Here is a 21,912-nt window from a genome sequence, read left to right as displayed (position 1 = left end):
GTTTACCATCTACCCAGTACCTTTCTGGATTTCTAAGAAGTGATTTTGGAAATTCTGACAGGAGTTACTTTATAGGAGCTGGAAAGTGGGCTCTTTACCTTTGTAAGAGTTGAGTGCTTATGGAGGGACATCTTTCTATGTCACAGTGGGAATAGTTCTGAAGCAGGGGCAATGGATCTGACACGCATGTCAGCTCTCAGGGTTGATACAGAATTCTTTATATTCCAGAAGAACTGACTATGTGGTGCGGCCTAGCACCGGGGAGGAGAAACGGGTTTTTCAGGAGCAGGTAAGAAGTACCTAAGAGCGGTGTAAGTCTCTGCCTCTGTGAGCCATGCAGAGAGAAGCTCTGAGCCTGACTCTCCTGCATCCTCCTTCTTGCAGGAAACTCATACCGTCCCCCTTAGAGCTTCTGTTGGCTGAGATTGCGTGTTGGGGGTGAAAACAGTGTGGGGAAAGGGAGTAAGAAATAAATAGTTGGATGATCTTATCTTCCAGGTAGTTAAGTGCCTTTGTATTATCTCCTTGACCCTCTGCTCAGTGATGGCTCTGAAAACCATCCTTTTCCTACTGTGGCTGGCTAAGGAATCACTTCTTTCCTTCCTGTTTTAATTGTTCCATGTAGATCTGCTTATATTGCAAGGAAGCCTGAGAGAGAACCCCAATAATTCTGACCTAGGAGCCTTGTCCCTTGTCTCTTGGTAGGAGCGTTACAGGTATAGCCAACCCCATAAGGCGTTCACCTTTCGCATGCATGGCTTTGAGTCTGTGGTGGGGCCAGTGAAGGGCGTGTTTGACAAGGAGACCTCGCTCAACAAGGCTCGGGAGCACTCCCTGCTGCGCTCTGACCGGCCTGCCTACGTCACCATTCTGTCTCTTGGTAGGTGGTACATGTTGATTATGACAGATCCCTTTCTTCACCCCACAGCTTTTCTCTAGTCACATCTGAACTCTGTCCTCCCTTTAACCCTCCACCCAGGGAAGGTTTTGAGAACAGGTATAGTTTTTCTAAGCATTGGAGTTTGGGCCTGAGGGAAATCTTCAGCTCCCAGTCTTCCTGAAGTCTGGGCTCATTAATGTTAGGAGTTGCTCCCAGACCAGTTAAAAAAGTTAAATAGAGGGATTTGCTTCCTCCAGGCTATGCTTCATTTAACAGTGAGGATTCTTACCTTTTTGAATGCCAGGAATCCCTTTGGCACTCTGGTAGAACTTATGGATCCCCTTCTCAGAATTATGCTTTTTTTTTTTTTTTTTTGAGATAGAGTTTCTCTCTTCTTGCCCTGGCTGGAGTGCAATGGCGCGATCTCAGCCCACTGCAACCTCCACCTGCAGGGTTCAAGTGATTCTCCTGCCTTAGGCTCCCAAGAAGCCAAGTGCCTTTGTATTACAGGCATGCTCCACCATGCCTGAATAATTTTGTATTTTTAGTAGAGACAGGGTTTCTTCTTGTTGGTCAGGCTGTCTCAAACTCCCAACCTCAGGTGATGATCCACCTGCCTCAGCCTCCCACAGTGCTGGGATTACAGGCATGAGCCACCGTCTGGCCAGAATTATGCTTTTAAATGCATAAAATAAGATATAGTTACAAAAGAAACCAGTTGTTTTGCAATAGTTTTCAAAATGTTAAAACAAGTTTATGGTGCAGAAATATGTGTTATTGTTATGATGTTATATGACAAGATCTAGCAGCAGGTTTGATATTTTTGCAATTTCCAAGTAGTGATGAGTATAAATGATATTCTTAGCTGTCTGCAGTAGCTGTATATGAAAATGTATGATTTCTGTTACACATCACAGCACTGCCAATATGTGGTTTGTTCCCTTTGTTCATAATTGAAGGAAATGCTTAGTTTCAGTTTAAGATGTAATTTTGCTTCCCACCTGAGTTCATGGTCCCTCTGAATTCTAAGGTGTCACCTAGAAGTGACTCTTACAGGGGCTGGGCACGGTGGCTCACGTATGTAATCCTGGCATTTTGGGAGGCCAAGGCAGGCGGATCACCTGAGCCCAGGAATTCAAGACCAACCTGGTCAACATGGTGAAACCCTGTCTCTACTAAAAATACAAAAATTAGCCATACATGGCGGTGCATGGCTGTAATCTCAGCTGCTCAGGAGGCTGAGGCAGAAGAATCACTTGAACCTGGGAGGTGGAGGTTGCAGTGAGCTGAGATGGTGAGCAAAACTGTCTCAAAAAAAAATGTATAGGAAACTCCAGTGGGTGAGCTTCCAGCCGCTAGAGGGCAGAGTGCACCTATCTGGAGTCAGTGAAGGTAAAGGAGCAGGAATCCCAGGGAGCTTTGCCCACCGAAGCTGATCGGGGAGGCTGTACCTCTGTAGGAACCCTGCCTGACTTGTGGACTGTGTGCTTTCTCATGTCATCAGTTCGGGACGCTGCGGCCCGACTGCCTAATGGAGAAGGTACACGGGCAGAGATCTGTGAACTGCTTAAGGATTCCCAGTTTCTCGCGCCAGATGTCACGAGCACTCAGGTAGGATGGAGAGGAGATTACTTTTGCTTTGTTTCAGAATGAATTTCAGAAAACTTATTAGGAAATGTAAAATACAACAAATTTTAAAAAATCTGAATGAAGTGAGAAAAGACACCTTGAAAAATGCCTAGTGATGAAAGCCTTTGCTGTTAGTCAAACACAAATTTTGGCTCTCGGCTTTCTTTTAGCTTATGGTAAATGGCAGCTGGTCACTTACTTACTTCACACTATCCTTACAGTAACAATAGATCAATATCTCTGTAGTCTTACAGCATTTATTGTTTTGGCAAACGATTTGGTGATCTATTGGTAATATGCAGGTAGGCTGAGATAGGATCTGTGTTATCAGCTGTGATTTAGATCTAATGACTTTTTTTTCTAGAGTCCAAATAACTTCTGTTCTCTGAACTTTTTCTTATTTCCCTCTGTCGATTTGTAGGTAAATACGGTAGTGAGTGGTGCACTGGATCGGCTGCATTATGAAAAAGATCCTTGTGTGAAATACGACATTGGACGAAAGCTGTGGATCTACCTGCATCGCGACCGGAGCGAAGAAGAGTTTGGTGTGTGAGGCCTCTGGGCACTGTGTCCAACTAGACTGGGCATACTTTTTGACTTTCTGCCCCAATTCCATTATTCTCTTCATTGGCATATAGGTAGGACAGGATTGTAGAGGCAGAATTCAGTCCACCAGCAAGGTGTTGGTTTTTAACAAAGCCCCTCTTTTTAGTTTGCTAAGGTTAAACTGGCTGAAGCTTACCCGTCTTGTTCACAGAGCGGATTCACCAAGCACAAGCAGCTGCAGCTAAAGCCAGAAAAGCTCTTCAGCAAAAACCCAAGCCCCCATCCAAGGTGGTAAGTGACCTCAGGAGAGTGTCTGCCTTAGAGATTCTGGATGGAGGCAACTAAGAGTAGCTGGTCAGCTTTCACTCCCGGCATCAGGAGCCTCAGGGGCATTCCTTCCTTTAGGGGAATCTTCACGACACCTGCAGGTGAGTTTTCTTTGTCTTCCATTCTAGAAGTCCAGCAGCAAGGAGAGCTCCATAAAGGTCCTTAGCAGTGGCCCTTCTGAGCAGAGCCAGATGAGCCTCAGTGACTCCAGTATGCCACCCACCCCAGTCACACCTGTAACCCCCACCACACCAGCACTGCCTGCCACTCCCATCTCCCCTCCACCTGTATCGGCGGTGAACAAAAGCGGCCCTACCACAGTCTCAGAACCAGCTAAGTCTAGCTCAGGGTAAGCTCCTCCTTTTCTTCTTCAGCTTTTTCCTTCTGGAGTCCTTCTGTATGCATGTCCTAAGTTTTTGTTTTTTGTCTTTCCCTGATGTTCCTCATAGTGTTCTTCTAGTGTCTTCACCAACAATGCCACATCTGGGAACAATGCTTTCCCCAGCTTCTAGCCAGACTACACCCAGTTCTCAGGCTGCTGCCCGGGTCATGAGCCACTCTGGTTCTGCCGGACTGTCCCAAGTGCGAGTGGTGGCTCAGCCTAGCCTTTCTACTGTTCCTCAGCAGTCGACAGGGCCAGCACAGACACTGCCACAGATGCCAGCAGGACCGCAGATCCGTGTTCCAGCCACTGCCACACAGACCAAAGTAGTGCCCCAGGTAAACAGGGAAGCTGTGGCCACAGGGAAGCAGGGATGGCAGACCCAGAGGTGGGCTGATGAGTCAAATGGGCAGAGTCTGGCTAAGGACTGGGGAGCCGTAGATTATTGCTACTGGTGATGACATTCATCAGAGCAAGCCACTTAATGTTCAAAGCTGTGTAAGCATTTTTAGATAGTGTGTTTATGTGTTGGGAATCAGATCTTCAGAGCAGCTGAGTGATTTCCCCAGGACCCTAACCTCAGGCAGGATCTTGGTAGAGGTGGGTTGTAAATTTGGACCTTGTGAGTCTACATCTCAGGCTCCTTCTATGTGCCTCTAGTCTTAGCCACACCACAAACTAGTTGTGCAAGTTGAGAGAAGACTTGTATTCTCTTTGTCTCAGTTTCCTTTGTTATAAAAGGGGTAAAATAGTATTTGTCCTCAGTATGTAGGAATAAAATGAGATGTTAAATGTAAGCGCATTCTGAAAAGTTAGATGTTGTATACAGATAAGACGTTTATACAGTGTCCATTTTAGAGAGTGGTGTGCCTTAAGGACTGTGGGATTAGAAGCACTTGGAGAGGATTGCTTCCTGGGTGTGATGTGGGCGACTGTGCTTAGAGTGCTGCTCTGCATCTTAGTGTCTAATTAAGCTCTCGGCCTCATGCCCCAAACTAGACAGTAATGGCCACTGTGCCAGTCAAAGCACAGACTACAGCAGCCACTGTGCAGCGGCCTGGACCTGGGCAGACAGGGCTCACGGTGACAAGTCTCCCTGCCACAGCCAGCCCTGTGAGTAAGCCGGCCACGAGTTCTCCTGGGACCTCTGCTCCCAGTGCCTCCACAGCTGCCGTCATTCAAAACGTCACAGGACAGAACATCATCAAGCAGGTAGGTGGGGCCCTTTCCAGGTGGATCTCAGTCCTTCATCCTGGAGCAGGGACCACTAGAGCTGGAGGTTCTTGGCCAGACTGCACGCTCATGGGAAGATTTGTCATCTTTGACTTGCAGCTTATAGGTACTTAGGCATGAGTTCCCACCAAAGGCAGTGCAGCCTTCATGGATGCTGAAGAGATTTCTTCTGTTTATTCCATTTAATTCAGCATGTAGCAGCTGAGTTTCTGGATTTAGAGTCGACTGTCCATGAATTTGTGTAGTTAAATTCCCATGGCCAAATTTTATTGGCTTCTCAGTTTACCACTCATAAAAGAAGAATATGCTTGTACTTTCTTGGTTGTGAATATAAAAGAATAATTATCAAACTTCAAAGAATTGTTAAGCAGTATAGCAACTAATACTGATAGGAGTGCCTCCTGTGCACCTGGACTGCGTTAAGCATTTTATGCCTGTTGTTAAATAGTCTCATCTTCTAGCTCTATGGGGTAGGCACTCTTACTATGTACAGATGAAGACATGGAACCTCATAATGATAAAGCAACATTTTTTTTAAATGGAACCACATAACAATAAAGCAAATATTAAGCCAGACACTATTCTAAGTATATTGGGGATTTAGTGGTATATTAAACAGACTAAGTCCTTGCCCTCATGGAATTCATATTTTCATAGAGCTAAGAGACAAGTACCTCAGTGTCAGATAGTATGAAATGCTATGCAAATATATAGTCAGGCTAAGGGGTGGAGACCAGTAGTAGTGTGTTATTTTACCTGGAGTAATTGGAGAAGGCCTCTCTGGGGAGATGACATTTCAAAGAGATGAATGAAATTAGAGTGTGCCATGTAGTGATGATGGGAGATAAAACATTCCAGGCCTAGGAATGGCAAGTGCAGATGTTTCGTGTCAGGAATGCAATTGAGGAACGAGAGGAAAATCATTGTGGCTGAAGCGTTGTAAGTGTGAGGGTGTTAGAAGATGAGGATGGGAGAGGTTGCCAGTGGTTAGATTATGTGGGACATCGAGGTTAATTTAAATGTGGGGGGAACCACTGGAATATAGTGAGCAAGGGTGACTTGATCTGGTTTGCATTTAAAGAAACAATCAGCTGCTGGATAGAATGAACAGTATGGGACAAGAATGGAAATGGGGAACCCATGTAGGAGGCAGTGGCAGTTGTCCAGGTGAGAGGTAAGGCTGGTGTAGATTGGAGTGACCGTTCATCGGAGGTGGAGGGGAATGGTGGGGTCTGGATATGGTTGAAGGGAGAGCCAGTGGAGTTTGCTGGTGGCTTGAGTAGGGGTCTGAGAGGAGGAAGCTGAGATTTACCCCATCCATGGCTTTGGCTAGGGTGCCTGGATAGATGGTAGCATCATTTACTGAAGTAGAAGAAAATTGAGGTGTGGAGACTGCAAGACAGAGAAAAGTGTGGTCAGGAAGGAGGGAGCAGCACCTGGGTGAGATGTAATGGCAGCGTGAGATGAGGTTCTGTGAATCAGGATGATTCATGGGCTTGACTGAGCCAGTGGATTGTGACTTTTGGGAAATGGGTTCAAAAGAGAAGGTAAGCTGGATGCATGGCTCACTCCTGTAATCCCAGCAATGGGATGTTGAGGCAGGCAGATCACCTGAGGTCAGGAGTTCGAGACCAGCCTGACTAACATGGAGAAATGCCGTTTCTACTAAAAATACAAAATTAGCCGGGTGTGGTGGCACATGCCTGTAACCCCAGCTACTCAGGAGGTTGAGGCAGGGAATCGCTTGAACCCAGGAGACAGGGGTTGCGGTGAGCCGAGATCATGTCATTGCACTTCAGCCTGGGCAACAAGAGCAAAACTCTGTCTCAAAAAAAAAAGAGGAGAGAAGGTAAGGCGAGGAAGTGGGGACAGTGAGTACAGTTGGCTTCTTTACCCGTGGGTTCCACATTCTCAGATTAGCTAACCATGGATTGAGTATTTGGAAAAAAAAAACCCTAATAAGAAATAGCAATAAAGGTTAAAAAAAAACCCAATGCAGTATGGAAGCTATTTACACAGGAATTACAATGTATTAGATATTGTAAGTAATCTAGAGATGATTTTAACTACATGGGAGCTTGTTTGTAGGTTATTTGGAGATAGTGCATTTTGTGTATGGGCCTTGAGCATCTTTGGATGTTAGTATCTACCTGGGGGCATCCTTCGCACATACCAAGGGGTGATTGTATAGGTAATTTTTGGAGGAATTTTGCTTCTGAAGAGAGCAGAGAACTGAAGTTGAATGTGGAGTGGATTAGGTGGAGGGAGGTGTAGAGTTAGCCAGGATTGGTTGTTTTTTAGGATGGGAAGTATTACAGCATGTTTACATTCTGATGGCTGTGGTCCAGTAGAAGAGAGAAAATTGATCACACCACAGAGAGAGGAAGTCCCTGAATAAGACTAAAAGGCTTGCATCTGTTACACATGAGGGAATTGGCCTCAGGAGGTGGGAAGCAAGGCTTAGTGGTACACCTGTAGTCCCAGCTACTCAGGAGACTAAGGCAGGAGGAACATTTAAGCCCAGGAGTTTGAGGCTTTAGTGAGTTCTGATTGTACCACTGCACTCTAGCCTAGGTGACATAGCAAGACTCCATCTCAAAAAGTCCTTTTCTAGGTTATAGATGTGTACTAGAGGTATTGATCAGTAAAATAATAGATCTTGGATTTACTTTAAAATTCTAATTCCTTCCTCACCCCCACCACAGTGAGGAGGGATAGCTAAAACAAAGTAGTAATTTTTGAAGCTGGGTGAAAGGGCATAAGGTTTGTTATACTGTTCTTTACTTCTGTGAATGTTAGCAAAATAAAAAGTTAAAAAATTACAAAACATCTACCCATGAAATGGAAGTTGGTCAAATTGAATTTTGTAACTAGTTTACTCCTGTGAATCCCTCAGCAGTGCCACTTCTCTCCATCCAGGTGGCAATCACTGGGCAGCTTGGTGTGAAGCCCCAGACAGGCAACAGCATTCCACTCACAGCCACTAACTTCCGCATCCAGGGTAAGGATGTATTACGTCTGCCACCCTCTTCCATCACCACAGATGCCAAGGGCCAGACGGTTCTGCGAATCACTCCGGACATGATGGCCACATTGGCCAAGTCCCAGGTTACCACAGTCAAATTGACCCAGGACCTCTTCGGGACAGGAGGCAACACTACAGGCAAAGGCATCTCTGCCACCTTACACGTCACTTCCAATCCAGTCCATGCAGCTGATAGCCCTGCCAAGGCCAGTTCAGCCAGTGCCCCTTCATCCACTCCAACAGGTACCACTGTGGTCAAAGTGACTCCTGACCTCAAGCCAGCAGAAGCCTCAAGTTCAGCTTTTCGCTTGATGCCAGCTCTGGGTGTGAGTGTGGCTGACCAGAAGGGAAAAAGCACAGTAGCCTCTTCAGAAGCAAAACCAGCTGCCACGATCCGCATCGTGCAGGGACTGGGAGTGATGCCTCCCAAAGCAGGCCAGACCATCACTGTTGCAACCCATGCCAAGCAAGGAGCCTCGGTAGCCAGTGGGTCTGGAACTGTCCATACTTCAGCGGTGTCCTTGTCCAGTATGAATGCTGCCGTGTCTAAGACTGTAGCTGTGGCTTCTGGCGCTGCAAGCACCCCCATCAGCATTGGCACAGGTGCCCCCACTGTGCGGCAGGTTCCTGTCAGCACCACAGTTGTGTCCACATCCCAGGCTGTGAGTAACTAGCGGTAAAGCTTAGGCCTTCTTTTTAGGAAACTTAGTCAAGGCTCTTAACTGCCCATCACGCGAGAGACTCCCTAAAAACTAGGAAACTGCTTTTTAGGAGTGGAAATTTTTTTTTTTCTTTTGACATGCAGTTTCACTCTTGTTACCCAGGCTGGAGTGCAATGGCGCGATCTCGGCTCACCGCAACCTCCGCGTCCTGGGTTCAGGCAATTCTCCCGCCTCAGCCTCCTGAGTAGCTGGGATTACAGGCACACGCCACCGTGCCAGTCTAATTTGTTTTTGTATTTTTAGTAGAGACTGGGTTTCACCATGTTGACCAGATGGTCTCGATCTTTTGACCTCGTGATCCACCCGCTTCGGCCTCCCAAAGTGCTGGGATTACAGGCGTGAGCCACCGCGCCCGGCCCAGGAGTGGAAATTAAAGGTCCTGTTTATATCACCTCATTTACCCCAAATAAATTTATTTACTGATAGACTTTTGTTTTCCCTTGAAACACAATTTATTTAAGTATAGTACATGCATACATTCTTTTCTTCTTTTTTTTTTTTTTTTGAGATGGAGTCTTGCTCTGTCACCGGGCTGGAGTGCAGTGGCACTATCCTGGCTCACTGCAAACTTTGCCTCCTGGTTTAAGCGATTCCGCTGCCTCAGCCTCCTGAGTAGCTGGGACTGCAGGTATACACTGCTATGCCCGCTAATTTTTTGTATTTTAGTAGAGATGGCGTTTAACCATCTTGGCCAGGATAGTCTCGATCTCCTGACCTCGTGATCCACATGCCTCGGCCTCCCAGAGTGGTGCTGGGATTACAGGTGTCAGCCACCATGCCCAGCCCATTCTTTTCAAATAGTAAAGAACAGTGCAGACGAAGTAAAATTTGCCTGTGTTCCAGTTCTTCTGTCATGAACACTAATTGCTATTGGTAGTTTGGTATTTATCTTTCTAGTCCTTTTCTTGAGCATTTTCATACATGTACATGTAGTTTAAAAAAAACACTCATGAGAGAGACTTTATATATTCTCCGATTTGTTTTATTTATTTTTTTAGAAATGCCTTGATGATCATTCTAGGCTATACACAGATATTGACTGGGGTCCTTTTAATGTATCATAGTAACTGGTAGAAGGTGCTCTACTAAAGGATGCGTTTCCACTCTTAGCCACTCTGTGGCGAATGTTCCTGTGCTTACGTGTGAACGTGCATGATGTTTCTGAAATGGAGAGTTCTAGCACGCACCATGGAGGTGCACACATGGAGAACTGCAGTACTCCAGTGGTGCCTCCTTAGAGGCCATAGATACATGCATGCCTTTCAGCAAGCCTCCTGTTTCCCCTAGACCTTAACCAGTGCTGATACCACGTCTTTTTAGCCTCACATACGTGTCTTACTGGTGAAAAGGGGATTCTTTTTTAATTTCATTTCCCTGATGTCAGCGAAGTTGAGTATTCATTCATTTGGAGGCTGGCATGTGCTCCCTGGTGAGTAAATCTTTGCCATTGTTCTTTTGAAGTACTTGGCATTTTCATATTGTTTGAGGTAGCTTTTTATAACATCCAGAAGCTGCAGAATCTGTTGATGTGAATTCTTTATATACATAGAAAATATTTTATTCCAGTCATCTTTTAACCTTGCATATGGAGTCTTTGGCTCTACAGGTATTTATAAGTTTATCTCATTAGATCTGTCAGCATTTTCTTTAATGGTTTCTAGGTTTTGTGTCTGTGCCTTCCTTACCCCAGGGTTATAAATGTTAACCTTTATTTTCATAAAATATCTTGAGTTAAAAAAAAAGTATTTGTTAGTGCATTTGAAATATATTTTTGTAAATAGGATGAAGTGGAAATCTCATTTTCTAGTTTCCAAATTTGACAAAATAACTATTGCTTCCCCTACTAGCTTGAAAGTCTATATTATCATAAATCAAATCCACATATCCACACAGGTGTTAGTGGATGCATGTAGCTTTACTCTTTAACCTCTTGGTTAGGAGCATTGTTCAGAAGAGGGGCATGTATAGACAGTATAAAATACAGTTTCACTTTACTGAGCAAGCTATGTAGGGAAACCTTCATAAATTGGGATAAAAGCCAGAGCAATGAAGAAGAATGTAAACATAAGTCAAATGAACACCCAAAAACAGAAAACCCCTACGAAGGGTGGTTAAAAAAGAAATAGTTGGTTGGGCACAGTGGCTCACATATGTAAGCCCAGCATTTTGGGAGGCCGAGGTGGGCAGATTGCCAGGTCAGGAGTTAGAGACCAGCCTGGGCAACATGGTGAAACCCTGTCTCTACCAAAAATGCAAAAATTAGCCAGGCATGTTAGTAGGCACCTGTAATCCCAGACACTCAGGAGGCTGAGGCAGGAGAACCTCTTGAACCCAGGAGGCAGAAGTTGCGGTCAGCTGGGATCATTCCAGCCTGGGTGGCAGAGTGAGACTCTATCTCAAAAAAAAAAAAAAAAAAATAGGTACTTAGGTTTCTACATCATAGAAGTTGAAATAAGGAAGCGGGGAAACTGCACTTAACTTGATCCACTTCTGTTTTTGTTGAATCCCTCTAACATAGGAAGGTCCTATCAAGTGTCTTCTGTCCTGTTACAATCAACCTGGGTAGATGCAACTGGAGAGCAGTTGGTGGGGTAGGAAGCATTGGTGGTGCTTTTTTCCCCCTGTCTAGTCAGCTTGTTTTTTGTTTGTTTGTTTATTTGTATTTTTGAGAAGGAATCTTGCTCTGTCACCAGGCTGGAGTACAGTGGCATGATCTGGACTCACTGCAACCCCTGCCTCCTGGGTTCAAGCAATTCTCCTGCCTCTCAGCCTCCCGAGTAGCTGGGACTGCAGGCGAGCACCACATCCCACTAATTTTTGTATTTTTAGTAGACACAGGGTTTCAATCTCTTAACCTCGTGATCCACCCACCTCGGCCTTCCAAAGTGCTGGGATTACAGGCATGAGCCACTGTGCCTGGCCCCACTCAGCTTTTTAGATAGTTTCTGAAGGGGTCATTCTAGTCGGTGCACTGGTTTGAGATGTTTTAAGCAATAAAGGCATTTTGAGGAAGAAAAAAACCGTAAGTAAATGTATCTGGAGGTACTATCTCAAGGTACTCGGTTGCCTGTCACCCTCTTTGCATGCTTTTTAGCAGGCTCGAGGCTGTGAGTGAGCCCACGGAGGTGGGCATAGGGACCTGCAGGGCAGTTTTGCAGGTCCCTGTGCCCTGCAAACTCTTTAGAGTTAGCCTGCCTTTGTGGAATGCTGATGCCCTCTCCCAGCATCCTGTCAGCCAGCCCTCTTCAGTTGTTTTTTAAAACTCAGATTTAACGTACATAAGATTTTACTTCATATAAATTTTATTACTAGTCAAGCATTAAAATCAAGGCAGTCTGAAAACAGGTAATGCAGTGACCTATCTTAACCAACCTGACGTCCCATCCTGAAGGGCCTCTAGGCCTTCTCAGTTTCTAAAGAAATTCTTCTGAGGCTTTATTAGCTTGAGAGTTGGACTTTTCACTTGATTGAGTTTATTATTAGTGTCCCCTAGCTAACCTCTCTTATCTCCGGGAGAAATGGAAAGCACCGGAGAGTGTGACCTCTCTCTAATCTAGCACTCCCTGCTGTTTGTTCCCCACCAGTGGCCCTGGACTCCAGTGAGTAGTTGTGTGCTCTCAGTATTGACTCTTGAGCTCCTCTGTCCTTCCTCAAATTTATTTCACCAAATAGTGATTGCTTGCCAGTACTGTGCCATGTACTGAGAGATACAGAGATAAGCCTCTGTCCTCCAAGGAACTCAGAATCTAGGACTGTGCTAAAGTGAGTATACACCTGCCTTTGTGATTTAGATGCAGATAGTTAGGATTGCTGCTGTTTTGGTAGCATGAAAGAGGATGATAAAAGATCAGATTTCACCTGACTGTGGTATGTAAGTAGTTTTGTTAGGGCTCTCTGGGCCCAAACCTCAGGATTCTTGAGACTCTGGTGGGTACTGGGGATGACAACATCTGTAGTGCTTACTGCTCAGTTCCTGACGCCTTGGAGGTGATGCTTGCTGGTTTTCCTTTCCTCCTGTCTTACAAAACCTGACTGCCTTTTCTTTCTAGGGGAAGTTGCCTACACGGATCACAGTTCCCCTCTCTGTGATCAGTCAGCCAATGAAGGGCAAGAGCGTGGTCACAGCCCCCATCATCAAAGGCAACCTTGGAGCCAAGTAAGTACTGTGTCATGGTGAAGGAACCAGTTTGGGGATGGAGGTGGCAGGCAGGGCTTACCAGTCCTTTTCACCAAATGGCAAAGTGGCTGGTGTTTCTGGAGTCCTCCTTTGACACCTCTCATTTGCTGTGCTCATCAACAGTATCTTTTGAGCACCTAGTACTGTTTTAGGTGCAGTGATTAAAACAGATGACAATTCATGCTGTTCTCCAAGCATACATTGTAAAGGAGAGAGAGAAATAATAAAGCAGTATGTGCATACTGGAGAGAAAAGGGAGTGGGAAGTGCTAGGATGGGGCTCAGGCAGGTGTGAGGAAAGCCTCCCTTTGACAGTTGAGCTCTGAACCCAAACAGTTCAGGGAATGAAGGCTACCTGTGGTCTTGATTTAAAACAGGGATAAAGGCACAATGAAATCAGTCTGGCCATCTCAGGCCGGCTTGTGAGACGTAGCTATTAGTGGGAGAGTTTCTTGCAGAAGTACACACCTCTCTGGGGCCCTGTCCATTATTCCTGCTGGTCAGGCCCAGGAGCCAGGAGCTGTTTTATCCAGAAACCACCTTTTATCCAGAGCACTGCTGGCTTCTGGAATTACTATCTTCTGCCATGGGAAGTGGAGAAGCTGGAAGAAAAGTGGTCTCAGCAGTTGGTGTCCATTTCAGTCTGAAATGCTGGGATTTTCACTGGCACAGACCTCCCTGTTGTCCTTCAATGCATGGCTTAAATCTGGGCTGGAGAATACCTGCTGATATCCTTATACCTCACTCCTGCTTTCCCTCCACAGCCTCAGTGGGTTGGGCCGCAACATCATCCTCACAACTATGCCAGCGGGCACTAAGCTCATTGCTGGCAATAAGCCTGTTAGTTTCCTCACTGCTCAGCAGTTGCAGCAGCTTCAGCAGCAAGGTCAGGCCACACAGGTAAGGCCCAGGGAAAATTCTTGGCCATATCGGGCTCCTCTCTGACTCCACTGCTGTTTTTAACTGGTGAACCCACTTGCAATTCACTGACCTGACGTTCTCTCTTTGCAAACAGGTGCGCATCCAGACTGTCCCTGCATCCCATCTCCAACAGGGAACAGCTTCTGGCTCCTCCAAAGCAGTCTCCACTGTTGTTGTGACTACAGCTCCATCTCCTAAACAGGCACCTGAGCAACAGTGATGATGAGAGTCTGGCTTCCATGCAAGACCGTGCCTGGTCTGTCCTGGCTGAGAAGAAGGGAGCAGGGAGTTTGCATCATTCTTTTAAGCTTGCCTGTTGAAGGCAGCCAGGCGGGGGATGATGGCAACAGTGGCCTGGGTTCTGCTGCCACGTGCCATAGTGGAGCACCCTGAGGCAGGTTCACTCCAGGGTTCCGAGGTCTGCTCTCTACCAATCCAGGGGAATGTTCTGTTGGAATTGCAGGAGGTACCAGTTTTGTCATACATGCCAGAGTTCTGAGAGTAAGACCCCCAGGGAAGGCTTACCAGTCGCAGAGTGCACAGACAACGAATAAGCCGGTTCTTCATGAGGATTGTACTTTTTGGCTTCTGGTCTTCTCCATGACTAGTGGTCTGGATAGGAGTTTTGTGTTCAGAAAACTTTATGTAGTTTATTTTTTTAAAGAACCCATCGTACATCTTTATCAAATAGAAACTTGGGCTTCAGCTGCCTCCTCCACTAAAACGGACTTATGCTTTAGACTAGAATGAGAGAATGGCAAAAATCTTAGTAAGTTGGTGGCCGACTTGGTAACTGCATAGTAATCGAGAGGCTGTAAAGTGGGAAGACACTGTAGGCAGCAAGATAAGAGTGGGTCCCCTGAAAGGGGATTTGTTTGGTGCTGCCTGTTAAACAAGGTGGGGGGAGGGGGTTGGGATCTTGGTTTTGTCCCCTCCCAGCTTCACCTGCCCACTTTGCCCTTCTGGCAAACCTGTTCACATGGAAGTCCAGAGCCAGTGGACAGAAAGGAGGGGAATGACTACAGAGGTGCTGCTTTTGTGGCACAAACTTTGTTGCAGTTCAGAGAGTATACATTCTGCTCTGCTCCAGAGCAAGAGTTGCAAACCAGGCTCTTGGGGCTGGCCATTCGTTTTTGTAAATAAAGTTTTATTGGAACACAGCCCAGACCAATTTGTGTTTGTATTAATCTGTGTGGCTGCTTTCAGATTCGAAGGCAGAATTGAGTAGTTGACATAGAGACTGGCTGGCCCTGAAGCCTAAACTATCTCCTATATGGCCTTTTAAGAAAAAGGTTTTTGACCCTTGCTCCAGAGTCAAGATGATGGAGGACAGCGGGGTTGCAAGGGATGGGCATCTGCCTGCCTGGCAGTACCAGCCTCAAAAGCAGTTAGTCTAGATTTGCAGGTCATTTAATCCTGGCTACTTCACGCTTCTCAGCTGCTGTCAGCTACAGGCAGACCTTGGGATGATATTTTATAATGTAATAAGTAATTCAAACACTGGTTGTCAACAATATATACTTCTCTTGTTTTGGGGCAGCAGTAGGAGGTAAAGGCTTTCTGAGGTGATAGGGCTTCCCTGTCTCTCTTGAAAGTGCCCAAATTATTAAAAATGTATCTTTAATTTTTGGAGTGTATTGAAGCTCTTTTGTGGGTTCTGGGTGAAGAAGTAGAGCTAGAGCCATAGGATGTGGGATGGAAGCAGCCTAACTTAGTTGTTGGGTGGTTAGGCGGGTTGTGGAGAAGTGGAGGGTCTGGAAGGCTTGCTGGCTCCACAGCTGTTTCACAGGCATTTTGTTTAATTCTTAGAGCAATTCTGTAAAATCAGTGTCATCATTCCCCCTTTAACTCTGGGAAGACATGAGTCTGAGTTGAAGTTAGAAGCAGTCTTCTGATTCTAAGTCAAGTCCCTTTTTTTTGCCTTCCTCTGGGCAGGATGCTTCTGTTGTATCCTGGTGAGTCTAGGGGCAATCCAGTCTTAGGAGGTGGGAAGCCTGCATTGCAGAGAGCAGAGGCAAATGGGCTTCCCAGGTTGAGCTTGTGATGGGCAAGTAGACTGGCACTGGATGAGGCTGGCAGTGAGGAGATGTAGGGTACAATATGGGAAAATGGGTCTTTCCACCGGAGTAAAGGTGAGTGTGTCTGCATTTGATAATTCTTTGATATTTGTGTGTCTTCGTTATTTTGTAGAGTCACATTTCACTTAGAAAGCCATGTGACAGTTTTTAAATGGAAAAAAAAAAGGTACAAATTCCAGAGATCCTCTCTTAGGTATTTATTGCCAGCTACAAACAAACCCCTTCTGAATTTACTTAACAAGGAATTTCATAAAAGTAGCTCTGGCATTCAGTCCCAGCCCTGCTCACATTCCTGCGTGCTCATGCCACCTGACTGTCATCTTTGCGAATGCAGATGTATGCATTCTGGAGAGCAGGGAGTGAGTTTAAAGTTCCGGTTGCTTCAGGATGCCAGTGGGAGCTGACTCCTCAGAAGTGAAACTTTGGCACTATCCAGTCTGTGGATGGAACAGCAATAGCATAGAATGGAAACTCCCTACTGGAGCTGTTTATGGTGACAGCCCCAGGATATGTACCACACCTGCTTCCTTCATATGCTGGCTTCAGTTTCTGATAGATGAGTGGCGCAACTATGGTAAGTGTTTTGTTTTTGTTTTTGAGATGGAGTCTCACTCTGTGGCTGAGGCTGGAGTGCAGTAGTGAGATATCAGCTCACTGCAACCTCCACCTTCTGAGCTCAAGCGATTCTCCTGCCTCAGCCTCCCAAATAGTTGGTATCACAGGCATGTGCCACCATGCCCTGCTTATTTTTGTATTTTTGGTAGAGATGGGGTTTCACCACGTTGGCCAGGCTGTTTTCCAACTCCTCACCTTAGGTGATCTGCCTACTTCAGCCTCCCAAAGTGCTGGGATTACAGGCATGAGCCACTGCACCTGGCCATGGAGAGTGTTTTGTATGGAACAATTCCAAAAGGACTCTTGGCTGTAGCCATTGAGCTTCTGGTTGACCGAGATTGGTAAAATTATTCAGAAAACACATCAAAGACTGGATGTGGAGAATAGTATTGTAATCGGTTTATACTTTAATACCACATCTAACAATGTATGATAGGGTTAATCACTTCCCTGAAGGCATCATAAGCCTTGCTGTGTGAAGGGCATATAAATACATTTTAATATTTTATATGTTTTTCACAACTCAGCCCCTCACTCTGAATAACTACAGTTCCTTAAAATACTGTACACGTAAAAAAACCTCAAATGTGGATCTTTTCTTTGAAAGTAAAACTGAATAGGTCCTTCTGCCCACCTCCAGTCCCTAAGGAAATAACACATTTTATATTGATTGCCAATAATAGGTTCGAATGTTTGTGTTTCTTCTCCATTGGCCAACAAGGGGGGGTCCTGACAGTGGACCCAGGAGTTCTCTGATAACTAAATTAATGTTTTTACTAGCTCATTTGTAATCTGTGAGTGGTGACTTCTACTCTGAAAGGCTGGCTAACTCTGGGAGGTTACCTTCACTTAATCAAGTACAGCATTTCTTCCAAAGTACATGCAGTGCTTCATGTAAATTCTCTCTTGGATTTGCGTGACATAGCAGGGTGGAACGGTGAGAGAGATGCTGAGCTTTGGAGTCCTACTGAAGACTGGCTTTGCCATGTGGTAGCTGTGTGGCCTTAGGCCAGCCAGCTTTTCTGAAGGATCTTAGACTCTTACACATTACAAGTGGTTGTGAGAACCAGATGAGATAGGACACATGTCAGAATCTGAAAAATCCTATGTACGTGGAAAGTATTACTTGGTCTCTAAGGCCCTTCGACTTAACCCACTTTTTTTTTTTTTTTTTAATTTAAAATCTTTTTTTTATTTTTGAGTTGGAGTTTTGCTCTTGTTGCCCAGGTTGGAGTGCAGTGGCGCGATCTTGGCTCACCACAACCTCTGCCTCCTGGGTTCAAGCGATTCTCCTGCCTCACCCTTGAGTAGCTGGGATTACAGGCATGTACCACCACGTTTAGCTAGTTTTTTGTAGTTTTAGTAGAGACAGGGTTTGACCATGTTGGTCAGGCTGGTCTTGAACTTCTGACCTCGTGCTCCACCTGCCTCGGCCTCCCAAAGTGTTGAGATTACAGGTGTGAGCCACCAAGCCCAGCCGGTCCTAACTCACTTTTAACAGTTTGTAGAACGTAATCTTTTTAAGTTCTCTGTGCTCTTATTATGCTCTTTTTCTGTTGTTGTTTTTGAGATGAAGTCTCACTCTATTGCCAGGCTGGAGTGCAAGGGCACAGTCTCAGCCCACTGCAATCTCTGCCTCCCAGGTTCAAGTGATTCCTCTGCTTCAGCTTCTCAAGTAGCTAGGACTGCAGGTGTGCACCACCATGCCTGGCTAATTTTTTTTGTATTTTAGTGGAGACGGGTTTCACCATGTTGGCCAGGATGGTCTTGATTTCCTGTCCTCGTGATCCACCTGCCTCGGCCTCCCAAAGTGCTGGGATGACAGGCGTGAGCCGCTGCGCCTGGCCTATGCTTTCATTTTTTAATGTGCTACACTCTGCATGGGATGTGCCTTTTCTACAGGGCAAACTGTCCACGTTTCCCTCTCCTTTTTCTCATCGTGGTTTGTACGTGCCTCTCATTTATTTACTTACTTACTTACATAAAGGAGTTGGTGGATGCACTTGCCTCTCCTAGCACCCATCACAATGGATGTAGCTACTAGCATGTCTCTCCTGTTCGACTGAACTCCTTACTGGACACTTACCGCAGGAGTCCTTACAGCCATGTCAGTGCTGTTGCAGAGTGGATGTTTAATAAATATTTGTTGAAGGAAGTTTTTAAAAAAGAAAAAAGAACAGATCCAGAAACAAGATTAGGGTATCAAGACTTCACATTACTAATTCAAAATTCATGTCCTTTGATTTCAGCTGTATTAAAATTGAAGGCCTTCCATACCTGACATTTTTCTACCTCATTAGACAGCTTTTCTTTTCTTTTTTTTTTCCTTCATTTTTCTCACCTGGATTACTGTGGCAGTATACAGCTTTTTTTTTAATCAGATCTTGTATTAGGGTGACTTTGAGGAATCAGAACATCAGGGCTCCATCTCTCAGTGGAGCTGGTAACTAGCTTCCTGATTAAAAAAATCACCTTTGGAGGGAGGGCAGGAGTTAAAAAATAAATCACCTTTGGCCTAATTTTGTCACTTACAAATAGTGAAGTGTTGCAGTACTCTGGTATGTTTTTTTCTTTTCCTGAATTTCGCTCTTGTTGCCCAGGCTGGAGTGCAATGGCATGATCTCGGCTCACTGCAACCTCTGCCTCCTGGGTTCAAGTGATTCTCCTGCCTTAGCCTACCGAGGAGCTGGGACTACAGGCATGCGCCACCACGCCTAGCTAATTGTGTCTTTTTAGTAGAGACAGGGTTTCACCTGTTGGTCAGGCTGTCTTGAACTCCCGACCTCAGGTGACCCACCTGCCTCAGCCTCCTAAAGTGCTGGGATTACAGGCATGAGCCACCATGCCCAGCTCAGTTATGATACGTTTAATAAGTAATATTTTTAAAATACCAAAGCCTGTGGATTATTTTACTTATAAAAAATATGTAAGTTAGACCTGCAACTCGAAAGGCACTGTCATTTGTTTACACATTCTAACATATTTCTGATAAGAAAGTACCTGCTTTCTTAAGAGAAAAAGGGGTAAGTTACCAAAAGCAACAAGTTCTCCTGCTGAGCTCATATCCTGGATTCATCCATAGGGCCGCTTGGGTTGTAAAGCTTTTAGCATCTCTTGATTTCTCTTTACACTGAGACACAAGGGCCTGCTGCTCAGAGGCATTACTTCATTTTTCTTTATGAAGGGTACTGTACCAACATAGACTTTACATTATATTTAAAAATTGTAACTGCAAGATATATAGGATGCTGTAGGCCTGATTTCCTGTTTTAGAACCTTCAGCCTTGTGTTGAATGAGGAGTGCAAATACATAGACTCTTAAAATCAGACCACAGCAGGCATTCAGGGGATAAACTCCATTCACTCCAGCTGTTCAGTGGGATGTCTACGCCCTCCACATGCCGGCTTATTCCTCATCTGAGCCACTCAGGAGGGCTGTCGTGTGATCTGAATTCAGCTTCTGAATTCCAATGATTTCTCCTCCTCCATGCCTCTTCATCCGAGTCAAAAAGCTTTAACAGAGAAACAGTAAGAGCCAATTAGCCAGAGATTCCCTTAATCCAGTACCCAAGGATGCAAAGGCATCTACTGGTTCTTAAAGTATTTTCTATATATTTCTATCAAATACTGTGATTATGTCTATGAACCAGACTTAGAAAATACTCATCAGTAGATAAAGGGACTGATGGTGGAAACCACTGAATGTCAATGGAGGCGAAGGTCTACCTCTCTTGGTTTGCTGTTTCAGTGGCTGGGCAGCAGAACTAAAAGAATATGACTTGAGCTCCCTTCTCTTTGGTCTGTGTGGGACTCTGTGGATGAAATACTGGCAAAAACTGTAATTATTTTTGCACCAATTTAATAATCTTGGGATCTAGAGAAATGACCTAGGAGAAAAGGTAGGGGCAGCTGAACAGCAAATAGAACTGGTAATAACATTTGCTAAAAGTCACCCTTGTACTGAGAGGCTCTGCCATTTATTAGTGGGGTGACCTTGGTCAAGTTACTCAGCTTTTTGAAGCCTTGTCTTCATCCATAAAAAATAATGGGGCATACTTCATAAAGCAGTGAAGATTGATGGGATAATAGAGTGTAGCTGCTTTCCACTGGGCCTGGGGCACAGCAAGGAGTCCGTAGCTGTTATGATCTGTATACCTCTAAAGAGCACTTTAGTGAGGGGTAGAGGGCAGTTTGTCTTAACATTCTGCTCTGGTTTATTTTTTGATTGTCACATCATCTTTAGGAAACAGGCAGGGCAGTTCCCGAAATAAGATGATGGGCCCAGAATGAACCTGTTATAGCAGGGTCTCCCATCCAGTACTGATTCCCATTTCAGTTTTCCCCACCACACCATAGGCTTAAAATCTGAGACCTGCATTTGAAACCTGGGTCCTTCAGGTTACTGTGACAGGTCATTTAACCTTGAAAAGCCTCATTCCCCTTGTTTGCAAATAAGGGTAGTGATACCTTCCCTGCATGAGAATACCTTGCACAGGATCTGGGATGTAGTTGGCACTCATCAGATCGTGCAAGTTAATCACATCAGTCCTGCTTAGGGTTAGGAGGAAAAGCTTCACTGAAGTCTTAGACATACCAGTAAACAAGAAAATAGTTGATGGCCACGATGCTGAGGGCAGCCAGGTAGTGCCAGCAGAAGCACATGGTGATGAACATGAGGTTGGCCTCATCCTTCTGGTCCCATTCGGGTGTTCCAAAAGGTGGGAATAGCACAAACCCAATCTGGGGGATTACACAGAGAAGTTGGTCTTAAGATTGGTTGTCCTGAGAAGCAACCAGGCCATCCTGTGGTCACCAAAGTGGCCCATATGTTCCCATGCTTTGTTAGTATAGAAAGGCCTTTTCACATAGGAAAATGGCTCTAACTTAATTTTGGTTTTAGTATAGGCTTACTTAAAAACAAGTCCAGGTGCAGTGGCTCATGCCTATAATCCCAGCACTTTGGGAGGCCACGGTGGGCGGATCACTTTAGGTCAGGAGTTCAGGACCAGCCTGGCCAATGTGGCAAAACCCCGTCTCTACTGAAAATAACAAAACTTAGTCAGGCATGGTGGCGGGCGCCTGTATCTCCAGATACTCAGGAGGCTGAGGCGTGAGAATCGCTTGAACCTGGAAGATGGAGGTTGCAGTGAGCTGAGATTGTGCCACTGCACTCTAGCCTGGGCGGCAGAGTGAGACTCTGTCTCAAAACACAACAAAAAAACAGAACTTCAGGGCCCACATTTCCAGTGTACAGTTTAGCAAGCAAAGCCTGTGAAAGGCATCAGCCCATCCTCTGGGAGGACAGCTGAACCTCACTGTGCATGCTCTAGATTTTGGATTGCTAATGCATCCGCTGGATATTAATTGGATAAAACCAG

At 45.4% G+C, this 21,912-nt stretch overlaps 2 protein-coding genes across 31 annotated transcripts in view; one reads left to right on the top strand and one right to left on the bottom strand.

The window, feature by feature from the left end:
* NFRKB (nuclear factor related to kappaB binding protein) overlaps positions 1-15,465 on the top strand; it is a 35,161-nt gene extending 19,696 nt beyond the window's left edge. For 14 of the 25 annotated variants that reach the window (XM_009007110.4, XM_009007108.4, XM_078339809.1 and 11 more), the window contains 12 exons: positions 229-289; positions 706-880; positions 2,385-2,491; positions 2,931-3,054; positions 3,267-3,346; positions 3,511-3,731; positions 3,832-4,102; positions 4,764-4,976; positions 7,917-8,684; positions 12,794-12,900; positions 13,685-13,820; positions 13,936-15,465. In XM_009007110.4, coding sequence (XP_009005358.1) covers positions 229-289; positions 706-880; positions 2,385-2,491; positions 2,931-3,054; positions 3,267-3,346; positions 3,511-3,731; positions 3,832-4,102; positions 4,764-4,976; positions 7,917-8,684; positions 12,794-12,900; positions 13,685-13,820; positions 13,936-14,061 — 2,389 coding nt within the window. In that variant the 3' untranslated portion in view covers positions 14,062-15,465. The remainder of the gene's footprint in view (positions 1-228; positions 290-705; positions 881-2,384; positions 2,492-2,930; positions 3,055-3,266; positions 3,347-3,510; positions 3,732-3,831; positions 4,103-4,763; positions 4,977-7,916; positions 8,685-12,793; positions 12,901-13,684; positions 13,821-13,935) is intronic. The other 11 variants (XM_078339818.1, XM_078339815.1, XM_078339814.1 and 8 more) reach the window with 2 other exon arrangements.
* Positions 15,466-19,688: 4,223 nt separating this feature from the next.
* Positions 19,689-21,912, bottom strand: part of TMEM45B (transmembrane protein 45B) — a 46,523-nt gene continuing 44,299 nt past the window's right edge. For all 6 annotated transcript variants that reach the window (XM_078339822.1, XM_009007103.5, XM_078339821.1 and 3 more), the window contains 2 exons: positions 21,129-21,274; positions 19,689-20,046 (listed from right to left, as the gene is read on the bottom strand). In XM_078339822.1, coding sequence (XP_078195948.1) covers positions 19,941-20,046; positions 21,129-21,274 — 252 coding nt within the window. In that variant the 3' untranslated portion in view covers positions 19,689-19,940. The remainder of the gene's footprint in view (positions 20,047-21,128; positions 21,275-21,912) is intronic.

The sequence above is a fragment of the Callithrix jacchus genome, chromosome 10 (assembly GCF_049354715.1).
Source record: "Callithrix jacchus isolate 240 chromosome 10, calJac240_pri, whole genome shotgun sequence".
Lineage (NCBI taxonomy): Eukaryota > Metazoa > Chordata > Mammalia > Primates > Cebidae > Callithrix > Callithrix jacchus.
Note: the sequence above shows the minus strand (reverse complement) of the source record. Positions and strands in the feature narration are given on the sequence as shown.